We start from the raw sequence: 18014 nt of genomic DNA on the forward strand, positions 1-18014 counted from the left end.
CTTTAATGAGAGACTGTTTGTTCATTCCCAGAGTGCCACTCCTAACACAATGACCACAGTGACCATAGCTATGCAGCTTGGAAGTCTGCTCACCTTTCTAATTTTTCAGAAAAGCAAATTTTCTCTTTTTCTTCCTTCTCTTTTTTTCTAAGCATGCTTTCCTTAACCCTGTGTTGTTCCCCAATGTTTTGAACTTAATTACCCTTGGTCTCTAAAGTTCCCTTCCCTAACAGGCAGCTGCTTGTATACCATGTGTCTGGCCTTCATGCCAGCATACATCCCAGGAAAATTTTCCTTCTGTCTTCCATTCTCCATCTGTGGGAAGCTGCTGAGATTTACAGGTTGACTGCCCTGGGAGTTTTCCTTTAAAACGCTAATGAAACTGTCTTCAAACTCTCATTTGAGCTAATTCTTAGGAGTAGTTATACTGCTAAGGAGACTAAGAAGCCCAAGAGGAGATCTGGATTTTAACTTGTTTTAACTGACAACCACAAAGGAACTTTCCAAAAGTCTGGTAACTATTACTCTGTGTGTGTGTGTGTGTGTGTGTGTGTGTGTAAGAGAGAGAGAGAGAGAGAGAGAGAGAGAGAGAGAGAGAGAGAGAGAGAGAATGTGTGTGTGTATGTGTTTGTGTGTGTTTGTGTGTGTATGTGTATATTTATATTTATATGTATATATATTCTCTCTCCCTTCCTCCCTCCCTCCTTCCTCCCCCTCCCCCATCCCCCATCCCCAGTGTATGCCAGTATGTGCAATCAGAGAGCAACTTCTGATGTCATTATTCAGGCAACAGCCACCTTTTCTCTGAGACAGAATCTTTCATTGGCCTGGAATTTGGTTAGGCTAAGCTGGTTAGCCAGTAAGCTCAAGGTTGTCTCCTGCTCAAGATGTTTGACCACTGGGTCCCAAGTTGATAGAAATCTTTGGGAAGGATGTGTCCCTGGGGATGGGCTTTGAGGTTCCAAAAGACTCATAAAATTCCTAGTGTCTCTCTCTGTCTTACAGCTATGGATCACATGTGCTATTCCTTTGCCCCACAATCATAGTCTCTAACCCTCTGAAACCATAAGCCAAATCAAATGCTTTTTTGTTGCTTGGTCATGGTGTTTTATCACACCAATAAAAAAGTAGTGAGAATGTGGGCTGTCAAGAAAATGGCACCATGACCCCCTTTTTTGCTTGTATCCTGGGCATTGAGCTAAGGTCCTTGTGCTTGTATTACAAAGGGTTTACTGAGCTGACCCACTGGCCCCTGGACATTCTCTTTCAAATATACAAAATGTAAAAGGTAATCTAGAACTGACTTAGGGTGCCTTAGAGGATATGTGGGTTCCACACAAACACTGCATGTGCCTTTTTACTTGAGCCTCTGTTAGTCTCTCATGGATACCAAGGACAATTATCCTAGCTTTGTCTTTATCAGTCGAGCTATTGTGCAACTCCAGTCTCCTAGAAGAAGCTCTACCAGAGGCCAAGTGCTTCTATTCTTCAGGGACTTCAGTTTTCCCAGTACATCAACATCTATCCTTGGGGACTGCCACTGAGTTCCCTTGGGATAGTACAAGGCACTCATCTGGATCTTCTAGGAGAGACAATACAACAAATGTGATTTGTAGAAATATACCCTAGGACATGTTAATAAAGGTAAACTCAGTCATACTGAGCCTGCATCTCACCATAGATTAGCATCCTGATCTGAATTTCTTAAACCCCATATGGGCAAAGTCTGTGTATCAGTTCCTTCATCTTACCTTAGTACCTCATAATGGTTACCTAGTACCACCTAGTAGGGCTAAATTTATTTCTTTTAATTAAATTGAAAATAAAACCAAAAAGACCAAGATTATGAGTCATGTCTTAAACATGTAACTGAAAGCAATTTAGTTTTGAAAAGACAGCATTTTAATTTTAGACCAGGGAAATGGCTCCATATAGGTAGGTTTGGGCCCTTGTCACCAAGCCTGACAACCTAAGTTTGGTCCCTGGTTGGAAGGAGGGAATGGTTTCATACAAATTGTCCTCTTACCCCCACGTGTATTTAAAATGTTTTATTTATTGGTACAGATATTGTCTATGCAAATACTCCATTAGTATTTACAGGGGAGTTTTGTTTTTCATAGAAGTTGTCTTAGATTTTTATCATGGACAGAAGTCAGTGGGAAGGTTTTCCAATTCATCTCAATCCACTGACAGTGTTTTGTTTTGTTTTGTTTGTTTTGTTTTGTTTTTATCAGAATGAGGCAAATGATAATGGACTGAGATGAACTCCCCCAAGGCCTGTGTCATGGATTTTAGAGCATGGTGCTCCATAAAGATGCTCTTATTTTACAGCTGAGAAAACTGAGACCCACAGAGGCAAACGTGCAAAGTCACAGAACTCATCCTTAATGAACAACATATTAGCTGGGACTACACTTTCAGTGTGATTGAGGAAGGTCCCCAAATAACAGTGCTGAGAAGTGGGGTGGCCTAAAAGAAAGCACTGGAATCACGGGGGCCTCGCCAGCATACAGTTTTCTCAGGGACAAGATTGTTTATGTTAGTCTAGGGACTAGATGACATTTCTAGTGCCTAGATCGGGTACAGATAGAGTGGGGATCATTTTGGAATTCAGCTTTCTAGGCCTATTGTCTTTCTTTTCTCACCATGTTAAACCTTTGCTATCAGAAGTCAGTTAGAAGCCAACAACTTGGTTTTAAGAAAATAGTATTTTATTTTTGGACGAGGGATCCCGCTCTGAAGGTATGGGTTTTTGTCACCAAGCTTGACAACCTGAGTTTGGTCCCTGGTTGGAAGGAGATAATTGACTCATACAAATTGTCCTCTTACAATTTGTCACACATACACATGCCTGTACTATCATATCTGTCCTCCAGAACCATGAACTAAATAAAGCTCTTTTCTTTATTACCCAACCTTGGGCATTTAATTATAGTATTTCAAAATGGACTAAGTCAGTTGACAACTATTATATGCTAACAGTGATGAGGTTGGGGAGATAAGTGTGATTAAATTGTATACTTACAGCACACAGGGTTTGTGGAAGCTGTACCCCCATGTTTCCTTAAGCTTAGGGCAAAGCTTTCTTTCCCAAGCAGGAGACCTTTTGGAATGACCTCTGCCCTCTTTGAGGATGGAAGTGGAATGTTATGTAGTGCTTGGTGACATAAGCAAGTACCCATCGACTCTAGACCCTAAGAGTCACTTACACAGTAATATTTGAACAACCTCTTACAAAAGTTTGATAGACCAATCATTGCCAAAGTCATATAAATAACATTCAACCCAACAGTATTACCCAACCCCCACATGACTTTGAATGCATTCTCCTTCATTTCCAGTCAGTGCTGAATTATCTATGCCTGAGAGCATGAAAATTCAGTGCATAAATCAAAAACAAGTTAGGCTCTCTCCTTTTTTTTTTTTACCTCCATGCTGTTGCAGAAATATCAATTTGCCACATGATTTAGCAGCAAAGGAGAAAGCTCCAGATGGATCAGAGAGGTCTGAGCAATGAGCTTGATGACTTGGGAATAATACTTGGAATTTCTGACCAAATTGAATTTTTTTACATCTTCAAAAAAATATTCTATATTAACATGTGGAGTGAGTCCATGGTAAGAGCATACATATACTACTGTCCTCTTACAGCCTTGGTTTTAATTGCATTTAGTTTTTTAAGTGTATTTGTTTACATTCAAACGCTGCCCCCTTCCAGTCCTATCTCACAGTCCTTCCCCTATCCTCCCTTCCCCTTCTCCTCTGAGAGGGTGCCCTCCCACCCCCACCCACCCCCCCCGCTCCCCCCCCCCCATTCTGGTGCATCAAGTCTCTGCAGGATTAGGTGCATCCTCTCCCACTGGGGCCAGACAAAGCAGGCCTGATGGGGAACTGATTCCACAGTCAGGCTACAGCTTTAGGGACAGCCCCAATCCAGTTGTTGGGGGACTCACGTGGAGATTGAGCGGTACATCTGCTACATATGTGCCCGTGTTTGTTTATTTATTGACTTCTAATACTTTCCCTTGGGCTACACTAACACCACCAAAATTCCTTTCCTTTTTATTTATTTTTAAAACTTACCAATGCCTCCCTACACCAGTATAAAATCCAGTTTTCTATCATCTATTTTTTTTTAATTGACAGCTAGACACCATCTAGAGTCACCTGGAAAGTCTTCAGTTGAAGAATTCCTTCTATCAGATTAGCCTATGGTGGGTGATATCTATAAGGCGTTTTCTTGATTGCTAATTGACAGAGGAAGCCTAGCCCACTGTGGATGACACTATCACCCAGCAAGTGGTTCTAGTTCATGTAAGAAAGCCATTTGAGAAAGACAGAGAGGGAGCCAGCAGCATTCCTCCACGGTCCCTACTTCCAGGTTTCTGCATGAGTTCCTGCCCTCACTTCCCTCAATACTGGACCATGACCTGGAAGGAAAGGCAAGTAGACCCTTTCCTTCTCAAGTTGCTTTTGGTCAAAGTGTTTTATCACAGCAACAGAAAGGAAACCAGAGCCCTGGGCAAGCGTGAACCTAAGGTTCTTAACCACGCAGAGGAAAATTCCTATGCACACGTTAGTAGAAGGTGCAGCTTCCGGGACTATCTGCTCCAGAGGAAGTCTCTGGCTATACAGGGTTGGAGAGAGGGCTCGGCTTTCAGAACCAGTGCTCCTCTTGAAGCCAGCGCAGGGGATCAAATGCCCTCTTCTGGCCTCTACAGGCAACTACGTTTCTGTATACAAAACCCCACCACACACACACAACCAAATTGGAAAAGGGAAAAAAGTTCCTTAATTACTGAGATGTTTGTTAGTAAGCTAAAGGAATTTTAAGTCTAATCACCTAAACATATATGTATGCATGTATGTATGCAATATATACACACATATGATGTATGTGTGTATATATATGAATGTGATATATATATACATATATATATATATATATCACAACAGTGTTTACAAAAGGCAAATCTTGTTTAAAAAAAAGAGGCCATCTTCAAAGTTTATAATTCTCAGCAAGAAGGAGTCATTCTTGAAGCTGGCATGATAGCTAAGTCAGTATATTGCTTGTCTTGCAAGCATAAGGCCTTGAGTTTGAGCCTAAAACACATAAAAATGCTAGGTGTTAACCCCAAACTTGAGAGTTGGAGACAACAGATCACAGGGACTCCCTATCAAGCCAGCATAGCTTACAAGGAAAATCCCTGGCCAGTGAGAGATCCTTTTCATAAAAACAAGGTGGACAGCGTCTGAGGCACCACAGTGATGGTTTACCTCTGGCATCCACTCACATGCAAATACATTTTGTGCAGGAGCAAGCGTCTACATGCATGTATGCATGAGTGTGTGCGCACACTTACACACACACACACACACACACACACACACACACACACACACCTTTTTTGTTTATCTCAAAGGACAGAAGTCTTCTGTTTCCCTGAGTGCAAAGAAATGCATGGTGTGTCACACGGCAGCCCAACCCAGTCTGAGATGAAATGATCCAGGTGTCAGGATGCAATTTGGAAAGGGAAGGAAGAGATCTGAGCCTTCTCTCCTTTTCTTCATTTTGTTCACTGAAAGAGGAAGCAGAGGGGACTTTCAAGATTGTCCTTTGCTATTGAAAGTGAGATGATTTCCTTGACCCTTCGAAAGTGTTTTGTATTATTAATTTTTCACTAATGACATTTCGAAAAGGCTATGTTAAGTCCCTGCCAGAGCCTTGCTCGCAGCGGTGACAGTGGGGAGCACTCTAACAAGCATGACCCCAGTCTCTTACACTGATTGGACTCATTCATTACCCAGTACCGTAGCCAATTCCCAGCTCGGATCCACAAGAGAGTTTTCTGCAGCTGTTAGCTAAATTTGCCCTTGCGATGATTTCCGTCGTTTCTGGAGGTCTGCCCACAGTGGTTTAAGTATGCACAGGCGGCAAGAAGCAGGTGTGGGTTGCCACTCACCAAAGGAGACCAGAAGAGGCCCCTCGTCAGCTCCCAGGAAAGACCCTTACTAGGAAAGCTCTGCAAGGCGCTTTGAACTGGAAAACACCCCCCAGCCCACCCCCCACCCCCGGGTCACAGGAGCAGGCCTAAGAGCTAACTGTAAGCATGCTTCTTCGGAATTTGTAAGCATGCTACTTTACACTTTGACCACGCTGAGCCATGTTGGTGGCCCTAGGGCTTCCAAAGAGTTTGGGGCCCAAAGATCTTACTGAAATATTGTTAAAGAGCATATTTCTGGACGAAAAATGAGCCAAAACAAAGCAAAGGACTGGGAGATAGGCCATCACAGAGAGCATAGAAAACGGTAGAGTAAATCAACTCCAGATACAAACTGTACCGCGTAACGCTTTGTGTTTATCAAGGCTTAATCAAACTTTAACTTGATAACAAGATAGAGGCAAGAAATTCAGAAAAAAATTAAAATGCGGTGAAGGTATCTTACTTATTCTCATTTATATAATAAATGTTTAGAGAGTTGATAAGGAAGAAAGATAGACTATGTGGAGCTTGGGTACCCAGAACAGACCAGCACTGATTTACTTGCAAAAGCTCCCAAGTGAACCCATGGGTGTAATATCCAAAATAATGAAGCTAGGCTTCCCTGGCTTCAGGTCAGAGAATGGTTTTGCGTCTGAAAGCAGCAGGATCTAGACTCCACAGGCTGCGTGCCCTGGGCCAGCTTTATTAGGTTCCTACCGAGAGACCAAGCTCTGAAGAGAGAGTCTCATATGGAAAGTAGAAACAAGACATAGCATGGTCCCGTTTGTGCTCAAGATGTCCATGCCAGGAAGAAGCAGGTTGTCCTGTTGAGTGTGAAAAGCACAAGCAGGTTGTCAACATCATTTGGTTTGAGGACTTGTTTGGTACGTTTTGTTTTTACTCTTTTGTAGTCGTGTCTGGTCTCCAACACTTTATGTAGCTCAACGTGAACTTTAACTTCTGATCCCCCTTCCTCCCTCCACCTCTGATGTGATGGAAAGACAACTGTGTACCCCTAAACTCAGTGTATGTAGTACTGTAGATCAAACAAGGGAGCTCACACATGCTGGTCAGCCACCTAGCAACGAACTATACTCTCAGCCCCAGGACACTATTGATTAAAAATAAAAACTTAAGGGAGAATTAAACCAATATTGTCTTAGTACATGAGGTTAGTGAAGGGCAAATACAAAGAGGAGTTTAATCCACCTTCGGACTTTCAGTCTCAAGGAGAAAATGGAGTCTCAAGTGGGGCAGAGAAGCTGAGGAGCCACCTGCTGTGTGTTTTGGGGGGGTGGGGTAGGGAAGTTCTCCAAGGTGAGGCCTGCAGAAAAGTTTCTGCGCACCCTTGCCATCTGATGCAGCATTTCCTCCAGGTGGAGTAGGATCCAGCTCATCCGGAAGCTCTGCAGTTACAGCACCCAGCCTCCACCCATCCCAGCCCCTACTTGAATCACCTGAAATGAGGGTCAAATTTTGCATTTTTAACAAGCCCCCAGGTAGTCCGGGTGCTTTGATCTAAGAGATGGACCCTTTAGAACCTGTGTCCCAAGGGTAAGAGAAAAACAGGGCAAATTGAGGTGAAGGCTACCAGCAGGCCATAAAGAAGAGACTGAATACACAAAGGCATGTACCCAGACAAGGCCACAACATGGTTAAAACAGGCACAACTTCTTCTCAAGATGATCAACAGAAGGCATCAGATATATCAGATGCCCTGAGACATCTGGCTCACTCCAGCTAGTTCAGAGCAACTGTGAGGAAATGCAGAGGTTGTAAGCATAAGGCAATGGCCACCTTTGCTCCAAATTCCCTATCCTTAAACTGTCCTAAATCACTAATCACTAACATTAGTCCCAACCTACTCAGTAGCCATTGGGTCAAAACTGATCCCCTCCCCCAAAAAAGAAAAGAAATTAAAATCCCTTCAGTAAAGGCAAGGAAGGGGATTTTAACTAATGGCACTTTCTTTTTTTCTTAATCTCTCTCTCTAATAGTCTAAAAGACTAGCTTGACTGGTATATGTTTACAAGTCTTTGAGATGACGTCATAGTTTGTACATTAGCTCCACCCTCCATGAAAATAAGTTGACTCCTAAGCCCAGAGTCTCAAAACATGGCCTTCCTTATTTGGAAATAAGATCTTTACACATATCCATACAAAACCTGAAATCATTGTAGTAGATCTTAATCCACTATGACCGATGTCCACATTTTTTTAAAGGCTATTTAGACCTACAGACAGACACGGACGGAGGACTGTATGAAGACACACAAGGAGTATGGCATGTGGGACCAGAGATGAGAGCATCCGGTTTACAAGGACAGCCAAAGGCTGCTGGAGGCTGGGGGAAGCCAGAAGAGACAGAAGCGACCTCTCCTGGGTATTTCACTGTGGCCCTGCACACACCCTGAGTAATCTGTGCTGTATGTTCTGAATCCCCCAGGAGATGTACTTAATAGGGCAGCCTTAAAGCTACCACAGAGTGAAATGACAAATCTTCCCCCTCTCCCACACTCACACCTTGGCATCTGACATATTAAATATCATATCTCTATATTGTCCTCCGGCATTAAATAGCCTCTGTACTCAGAGAAATGGGCTGTCATTCTCAAAACTCAATGGCATGGAGAGACCTGTTTGATTTTGAGAAAAGGTAAAGAACACAAATAGAGTCTATGGCTGTTTGGCAAATACCTAGAAAATCATCTATTACCACCCACAACCACACAGATAGCTTAGCCATGTTGTAGTCACACCTGCCAATCAAAGGCCTACCCAGATGCCAATCATCTGGCCATCAGGCTTATTGCTTCTGTCCTCCTTGTCTTACACGGGAGAGTAGAGGAAGAATTCACCACAGGCTTTCAGAAATAATAGTGGGCAGGAAATGCTCACAATGTGTATAGGAGCCATAATGAAAAGTTGCTTGAACTTTTTAGAGTTAAGGGTCTTTCACTTCCTGCGAGTGTTTTAAATGTCACATTTAGAAGCCACGATAATTGTCTACTTTTAAAACAACAGAAGGGCTGCTGAGCGACATCCCTTGATGGTTGATAGTTGCTCAGAGCTGTTGTCCTCTGCAAAGTCATGTCCACCCATGTGAATAGATGAGCTTAAGAGATGAGGAAAGCCATGGGTCCAACCACGCTATCGTTAAATCCTTGCCATAAAGTTTGAATTTTAGCTCCCACTTCTGCTATCATTTAATTTACTCTTTTCTTTCTTGAATTTCTTTTTCTACTGAGAGAAAGAGAGATAGAGACAGAGATTGAGAGTAATATAAACAAACATTCCTGTAGAAGAAAGGCTAACTAGCTGGCCTCCTGGCCCCAAGACCGGGAAGGAAAGACTTGCACCCCTAGAAGTCATCAAAGCAAGGATGAGGGCAAACAGGATAGCAGAGACAAAGGCAGAAGGGAATGAGGCCTACACCACAGGACAGCTCCTAAGAGCACATCCTGTGAGCCTGAGCAGAGAGAGCGGAAAGCCAGAGGAGACTGTTGTTGGAGTCATCACGTCCAAGGGACTCCGGGTGGCCCTTCATTCTGGCTTGTTGAAAAGAAAACTCACAGAGATGCTCCCATCTTCCCTCAGAAAACTCCTCACTCTGACACAAGGAAATCAGATGGATTCCAGTTCGTATTGCCTGGCTGCTAACTGGCCCACATAATCCTCTAATTTTCCCTCCATAGTTTGGGGTGTTTTTTGTAAAATGGGCTCTTACATAGACCAAACAAGAACCAAATTTGATATGAAACCAAATATGACCTTGAATTTGTTTTTGTTTCCTTCCTTCTATATATAGAGTGCTGGGATGACAGATTATGACCATGATAGCATTCTCTATAAAGAACAGGACAAAGTTCTAAACTCAGGAATCAGGTTTAAATGATCTTGGAATTTTAAGACTTCCTATAAAAGCTTGAATCAGAGAAAAGGAGGAAGGTCCTTAAAGAAGCTAAACTCAACCCAGAGACATTGTCTGAGCTCTCCCTGTTTGGCCAAGTATGGTGCCATGTATTTGATCTAAACCTCTCACAGAATCCTTAAGCACAGTAATGTCAGGACTGTCCTCATTTCTTTTTCCAGATAGAAAACCCAACTGCAGAGAGGTAGTAACCTACTCAGTACCCAGTTCCTGTCATTCATCATTCTCCTTGCCACTGCAGCTAGGATCTTCACCCTAATATATAAGATTCTAGAAGGCAGTCAGTCTCTGTCCTCTGAAGAGAAGCTGGTAGAAAAAGTGCTACATATATCTAACCCAAGAAACCTGCCTTTAGCCAAAAGGAACATGTAAGCCGAAGTTTGGAGACCAGGGGATTATAATATTTAATGGGAAGCATCTGTAGACTGCTCCCAGAAGAAAGAAATCACTTTTTCAAAGTCCCTCCACCTGCAGGCTGTAAAGATCTTTGCCCCAAACCAAGCCTTCATATATATTCAAAGCACTCTCTCAGCAGATGTGGGTTAGTGAAGGAGAAAGGATGGCTAGGCAGGCTCTAAGGAGCACCCCGTGGCTTCTACCAAGCATCTTACTGTGTTTCCCATTCTGTCTTCCTTTGAGTGGCCAGCATGTTACCGAGTTGCCGGGTGTGCTCCACTGTGGGTTACAGAGCTTCCAGTTTGCTGTGAACCTCAGCCTGGAGGCAGAGAGTCCTGTGCTAACAACTTGGGGTAAGTCAGACTCATTGAGATACCTACCCTTAAACTTTCTGTCTCAATCCTCCTCCTTTTAAAATCTCCACAGTCCCTGTCTACAAAATGAATGGTCAAAACTGTCCCTTCCGAATTCACTTTCTCTTGTATTGTTCTGAATGATGGCAGTCGCTTGGGGCTCAAGTGATGAGGCTGGTTGTCCACTAATGGATGCGATGAATGATTAACCCCTGTGCTTTTCATGTTAAACCTGCCCTAGATAGCCAAGGACTGCCACACAGGCTTAAGAATGACTCTGACTGTGGTACATGGGTGATGGACGGTCCTGATGGCTTTCTGGTGTTGGAAGCCAGCTACAGTGGCTGCTATGTGACTCTGGAGGTAAGTAGATCCCAGTCAAAAGAGACACAAGGATCCCTTTACCATCAGCAAAGCTGATTGCTGTCTCTTCAGGGATCCCACTACATCATGACGGTTGGTGTGCAAGAGGCAGATGTAGCTGGACATGTAGCAGGAACAAGACAAAGACTGCTTACGTGCCCTTTGGATCTTCAGGGTAAAGGTAAAAAACATTCAGGCTGGGGGAGGGTCTTGCCTAGAAGGTGCTCTTGAGCCACGGCTGCCTCCTCTGGGCAGCAGCAGCAACTGATGGCAAAGGAGGTTTTCTAACTCTTCCCTCTCCCTATGTGTCAGACCTTAGGAAAATTAACTATAGGGAGACTGTAGCTGAGGCTGGGTATGGTTCCAGCTTGGCATCTTACTTCCAGGACCCAGGGCTATAAGTTTTGTCACTCCTTTCATTATGAGACTCTCGCCAAGTCTCCTGCCCCCAGCTGAGGACACTTGATCATTTAACTAGGAAACTCTAAGGAAGTCTTTCCTGGTGGTCTGAGAACCCTTTAATCATGATTAGAACTGATTCAAACTCAAATCTTCTCTTCCCATTACCTGGTTACCCAAAACACAGCAGAGGTGGGTGATGAGACCGACTGAGTTCATGGGCTATACTCAAACCCTACTGGGAGTGCTATGTTTGAAAAGCTGTGGTATGTTGGCACCCTTGGCAAAGCTTGATAAGTCCCTCTAAGGAGCCAAAAAGGTCATCACTGGAAGGCATGTGAAGAGTCTTGCTGCTCCTGCAACATGCTGAGAGACTGCTCTTCTCAGGAGGGATCCGTTTTAAGAGATTCCGACTAGGTGACTTAACATTGACCTTCCTTTGGGATTTAATCTGCAAATGAACAATGTCAACAGGCTTTTCTGAGACTGCCTAGATGTGCTGGATTTCTAAGCCCAGGCGCTCTGACAGGATGGTACACTAATAAACACCCAGCTTCCCAGCTTGAGCTCCTCTTCCCTTTCCTAATATCCAGCCCCAGATACACCAAGTGCTAAAGTGTGCAGTCCTGTGCCAGTAAAGGAAAGGCTGCCCTGTGCTTCCTCGACCATCTCCAGAGGAGACTGTGAAGAGTTGGGCTGCTGCTACAGCTCTGAAGAGGAAGGGGCAGACTCCTGTTACTATGGAAACACAGGTGCATGCTTCCATCTCTAAATTCAGTTGAGAAAAGGGCTTAGTAGACTTCTGGTGAGACCAGAGCAGGGAAAGCTTTAAAGTGTAAATACAAAACAACTGTCTGCTGGTAGGTTAGCATTGCTGCCTAGATCTAGAACTTTCAATGGCATTTTCCTGTTTAATCTATAGTCTTTCATTGTCTAATCTCCTAGATGTCAAGCATACAGAAAACCTGCAGACATCAGGAAATTAAGTCTATGTGACAGATACTTGTTTCCCCAAGGAACGGCCACTACAGAGGCTAATGGTCTAAGATTGTGTTTAGAGAGAATCATCCCCAAGTGATTTTTTTCACAGACCCCATATCAAGCTTGAAGGTTTTCTAGTACATTAAACACTGAGAGCCCAGTAAATCAAGGCAGGTGCTCCCACTTCTGCCCCGGTAAGGCTCTGGAGCAAGTAGTCATTGGGAGACTGTTACCAGATCATCAGTGGGAATTCCAACTTTGCTGGGGGAGCGTCTGAAGCAATTGAGTCATTAGCCTGAGATCCACCTGGCTCTGTCTCAAGAATGATCTGATCTCGCCCATCTCTGGTGTCCCAGTGACCTCCCGTTGCACCAAGGAGGGCCACTTTTCCATTGCTGTGTCCAGGGATGTGACCTCGCCACCTCTGTGCTTGGATTCACTTCGCTTGGGCTTCAAGAACAACACCACAGGGTGTGATCCTGTGATGAAAACATCCACCTTTGTCCTGTTCCAATTTCCACTTACTTCCTGTGGGACTACACAGCGGGTAAGAGCACCTTGGGGTACTGGGGTGGAAGCAGTGCCCTAGTGATTGGGAGAGGAAAAGTTGAGATTACAGTCATGAAGAACAGTCCTGACCAGTTCCTGGTATCTAGAACAATCTCTAGAACAAAAGGTCCTGCTTAGGGGGTGGACACTTCTGTGGGCATTCAGCAAATGACTCTGTCATGATCCTAGCATTCTATTGGGAGTAAATATAAGGATCGAGTTAAACTTCTGGGATCTAGGGTATTTAGGAGGATGCTGATTTGCATTTGGGTGGTCCACTTGCCTAGTCTCAGTACTTAAATCATCTCCTTATTCCTTGATTCTGCATATGCCATACATGGATGCAGTATTCAGCTAATAGTTCAAAGTAAAAGGCATCTCTTTATCCATTTTACAGATCACTGGAGACCAGGCCATGTATGAAAATGAGCTAGTGGCCATTCGGGATGTACGAGCATGGGGCAGAAGCTCTATTACTCGAGACAGCAACTTCAGGTAAGAGTCTGGTTTGACCTGAGAGGCCAGAAGGCCTTTCTCTCATAAGGCAAGAATCCTGGGGTAATCTGAGCCCACAGGAGAACACTCCTCAATATTAGGTGAATCCACCGGCTACCTTGGTTGATACTCATGTATGCTACCACTTACAATCACCTGGGTCACTGCTCCCAATTCGATCTCTGCCTCATACTCACTGTCTTCTTTTTTCTACCTCATGGGGATTTAATTTCTCATCTGAGACTCCCTTTTCCCTTGTCTAGGCTGTGACCAAAAAAGTGCCTTTCAGACTTTGCCAGGTCTCATACTTGAGCTTCACTTCTGTAGGTTAAAGCAAGAAAGTACTACTGCCGTTGTCTTTCAGTGATATGGCTCCTATGTTCCTTTCCCCTCTGAATGCCTAACGCTTTCAGCCTCACCAATCCTAGGCTCACCCTTGTATTGAGAGCCTCTATGGGCACCTTTCACCTGGGCTTCTTGACAGCCATTTTTATTCTTCATATCTCCTCACCTGGAAGAAGTTTACCCGATTTGCACTATGCCCCCGTCTCATGCAGTACAATTGTTACACGCAGTGTTTCTCATCAGCTCATTCTAGACCTATTTGCACAGTGACAACAGAAAATAACTCTAAGGGCAGAAATCGCCTCTATTGTATATTTGGACTTGGAAAATGCTCATCACTTGATCCTTGAGCGTGACCATCAGCAGGTGTGGCCAGCACACTAAAATCCTGTTTCCCTACCACAGACTCCGAGTCAGCTGCACGTACTCCATTCACAGCAACATGTCCCCAGTTAACATGCAAGTGTGGACTCTCCCACCACCCCTTCCTAAGACCCAGCCCGGGCCCCTCTCTCTGGAACTTCAGATTGCCCAGGGTAAGCTCTGCCTACTTGCTAATTCTAGCCTGAAGTCCAAGTCTGTCAGTAGGACATCAACCTCAGAATGACTTTTGTTTCCCGAAGTAGGATCTCTCATTGGCTTGGAGTTTCTGCCTCTGCCTTGCTAGCTCTAGAGTTATGAGCACAGAGCATCAATTCTGGTCTTTTTCTGAGTTCTGAAGGTCATCTTCAGGTCCCTGTATTTATACAGGCAGGTACTTTACTACTAAGTTAATTCCCTAGCCCCACTTTGATTCTGGTTTTCTTTGTACAGATAAAAACTACGGCTCTTACTATGGTACTGATGCCTACCCACTGGTAAAATTCCTCCAGGATCCCATTTATGTAGAGGTCTCCATCCTTCATAGAACAGACCCCTCATTGGGCCTGCTGCTAGAGCAATGTTGGGCCACACCTGGCTCTAATCCTTTTCATCAACCACAATGGCCAATCCTAGTGAAGGGGTAAGTGGTTCCCCTGTGTATCTGTATGAGCGGGTCCCCCAAATAAGCACATCCCTACTATAGTGCCTCTTTGCTTAGATGCCCATATGCTGGAGACAATTATCAGACCAAAAGGATCCCGGTCCAGAAAGCATCAGATCTCTTTCCATCTCATCACCAGCGCTTCAGCATCTCCACCTTCAGCTTCATGAGTGCTGGAAGGGAGAAGCCGGTTTTGGGTGGACAGGTATGGCATCTCCTTCTGTGTCCTTAAAGTCCCACAACCTTTCTAAGGTGGCTCTTTTCCTTTGACACTGGCTCATGGTGGTAACAAGAATGAGTCATATCTGTCATCTGAACTCTGGTTCTTCAGGACAATTGTGACATTAACTTAGGCACATCAAGATGCCCTTAATACTTTGTCAACTTCTTGGAAAGATGAGGTATACAGTTGGGAGATGCCTGATATAAAAGATGTCTATAATGTGGCATTTGTTTGTCAACATCAGGTATACCTGCACTGCAGTGCATCGGTCTGCCAGCCTGCTGGGATGCCATCCTGCATGGTTATCTGTCCTGCTTCCAGGAGTGAGTACCTAAGCTGTCTAAATCTCAGACCTAGGTGGAATCCTGAAGTCCTACCATGGTAGCCTCCGCCATTAAACTAAGGGTTCATCTTATTAACAAAGATTCCAGAGCTGACAAGATTGCCAGAATCTCTCAGGTTTTCAAAAAACAAACTATAATTTGATTAAGCCAGAAGCCAACCATGACCTAAAATCTGGCTGAATTAAAAAGTATACAGCTTCAGATCCAGACTTCTTAAACATGGGTTCTGGGGTCAAACTCCGGTCTTCATGTTTGCATAGCAAGCACTTCACTGACTGATGGATTTCCTCAGCCACATGTCAACTTTTTCCTCTTTTAATTTGGACTGCTCTCAAAAGTAAATGGTCATGAACCTACCTGAAGTCAGGTTTTCAATACGTCCTGAAGGTATACAGGTAAAAGAACCATAGATAATAGTATGATCTGGAGTTGGACAGACCTAGACCACCTTATATATGTAGATGTTTCTACTTGATCCATTCCCACTGGACTAGTCTCTGAATCATTTTTCCATGATTCTTGAATCCTTAAATGATTTTGATAAGAAAAATAATCAACTCCTAGTAATTCAAATCAATTCTAATAATGCCCATTATTCCCAGTTGTAAAGACCATAGATTGACTTTTTCCAGATCATTTAAGTCCTAACTAGATGGAAGATTACTGTTGCTGTGTTCTCACTTCATGTTTGAACATATGATCTATGGAATATAAAGGTAACTGAATGTTGCTGTCAGTGTTAGGAGAGGATGATGGTTGCATGGGGGGGGCAGTCATTGAATGTAACTATCTCTGTCCAATCTTGGTGAAATAACACTTTCATAGAAATAAATAGAAAATCTTAGACTTGGTTGGGTTAACACACAAACAGGTTTTTATATAGCGTAGGTCAGAGATGTGTGCATCAAGGCACTTGGCTTTGTACCTTACCCAACTATCAGCCTTGGTTCCTGTATATAGCTGAAACTTTTCCATAAATTACAAGCTCTCATCTGTCTACCAGGAAGAAGAAAATCTGAGCTTTATTTTGATAACACCACCAGCATATCTAGCAAAGGTCCTGTCATCCTCCTCCAAGCCACTAAGGACCCTGTAGTCATGCTTCATAAACGCTCAGGTGAGTGGACTGATATCCAATTGCTAGCTACTTTCCAGCTAATTTACAATCTTGCATGCTTATAATCTCGGCACTTGCAAAGCTGAGGCAGGGGGATGATTTGCTCAGTCAAAGGAAACCCATGCTCCATAGCAATTGGAGCACTATTACTTCCTTATCCTTAAAGGTTTTCTTGCCCTGTTCCTCACTGTTCAGTGTGTATTTTCCTGCAAAAGAAACCACCATTTCTGCAGATAACACACTCTGTCAAGATCTAGAAAGGCTTGGCTCTTTCTGCATACATTAACCTACCTTCCCATTCCACAGGCACCCATGCAGATTCTCCCGCTCTGTGGGTCATGGGACTTTCTGCAAGCATGGTCATCACTGGAGTTTTGGTAGTATCCTACTTGGCCACCAGGAAACAGAGATGAATAGCCCAAGCCAAGAGTCTCAATAAAACTGACTATACTACCAGCATTGGATAAGTTTATCATTTGAAAGATGATCTTGATTCTAGATGAACTCTTCAACTATCTCACCTTTCTCACTTAGGGAAGGGCATCTCATCTCACTCAAGCAAAGAGTTACATGCTGTTCTCTTACTAACTCTCCTAGATAAGCAAAACAACGTTTTCTGTAGAATATAACTCAAGGGGGGGGTGGTTTACACATACACACCTAGCAAAAATTGCTTAAGCTTTATTAACTTGAGATAAGGCTCTGGAAAAATAAGTCTAGCAGAGAAAAACTAGTCCTCAGGTAGCCACAACCCACTGGAACCATTGGTTCATTTTTGAATAGGGTCAACCAGATCACAAGGGTCTAATTTAAACCACTAACTGGAACTCATGTCTTATGCATACCTACAATCATAGCACATGGAATTCCCAAATGAAAGACAAGTTAAAGGCTAGCCTAGGCTATGTAAGAGACCCTGTCATTCAACAGAAAAGAGATGCCATAAAAGTAGCTCTGGGTTGGAGCAGCTGTCTGGCCTGTGCAACTCCTAAAAAGGTTACAGTCCTTACTTCTTCAAAATTAATTTAAGGGATCTGAACCAAGGCCTGTAGTTGTTTCAGATCTCTTAACTACTACAGCTTCTAGTCCTAAGGGAAGACCCAGGGTATTTGTGGTGGAATAGAGGTCAGTTTGCCTGGAAGACTGACCTTGACCATCACCAGAAGGCAGAACAAAGTAAGTGAAAATGTTTCAGTTTCAAGAATACTCACAGCTTTAACCCCCCCCCCACCGCCCCAGGATTAGCTTCCGAAAGCAAGTATATTTTTATAGCAAGTCTTGTGAACATTAGAATATATTGTATACTACTAGATGTTGGCCTGAGTTTTTCTCCAACACGTTTTGTTGTTTAGACTGGTTTCAAACTCTTAATATAGCCAAACTTCACCATAAATCTTAATCTTCCTGTCTCCTTTCCCAAAGTTTTGGGATTACAGGTGAGTGCCTTTGTTCTGTTTCTGTCTTGCTGGGGGTTGAACTCAGAAGTTTGTAAATCCTGAGTGAACACTCT

General features: G+C 43.6%; 1 protein-coding gene across 1 annotated transcript; it reads left to right on the forward strand.

Annotated features, from left to right (window-relative positions):
* The first annotated feature begins 10455 nt into the window (after positions 1-10455).
* Positions 10456-16962, forward strand: Zp4 (zona pellucida glycoprotein 4). Its single transcript, XM_032885241.1, has 12 exons — positions 10456-10664; positions 10906-11027; positions 11100-11208; positions 12020-12178; positions 12764-12954; positions 13354-13451; positions 14202-14332; positions 14610-14799; positions 14878-15025; positions 15288-15366; positions 16391-16504; positions 16811-16962. Exons 1-12 carry the CDS (start codon positions 10475-10477, stop codon positions 16915-16917), a joined length of 1638 nt encoding a protein of 545 aa, XP_032741132.1. The 5' UTR covers positions 10456-10474; the 3' UTR covers positions 16918-16962.
* The last annotated feature ends 1052 nt before the right edge of the window (positions 16963-18014 follow it).

The sequence above is a fragment of the Rattus rattus genome, chromosome 14 (assembly GCF_011064425.1).
Source record: "Rattus rattus isolate New Zealand chromosome 14, Rrattus_CSIRO_v1, whole genome shotgun sequence".
NCBI lineage: Eukaryota > Metazoa > Chordata > Mammalia > Rodentia > Muridae > Rattus > Rattus rattus.

What these genes read in the sequence shown, in the direction of transcription:
- Zp4 (XM_032885241.1), top strand. Translation starts at nt 10,475, where the DNA reads ATGGCTAGGCAGGCTCTAAGGAGCACCCCGTGGCTTCTACCAAGCATC. An exon ending in TATCTGTCCTGCTTCCAGGA is followed by an intron (nt 15,367 to 16,390) that starts GTGAGTACCTAA and finishes TCTGTCTACCAG; the next exon opens with GAAGAAGAAAATCTGAGCTT. An exon ending in CATGCTTCATAAACGCTCAG is followed by an intron (nt 16,505 to 16,810) that starts GTGAGTGGACTG and finishes CCCATTCCACAG; the next exon opens with GCACCCATGCAGATTCTCCC.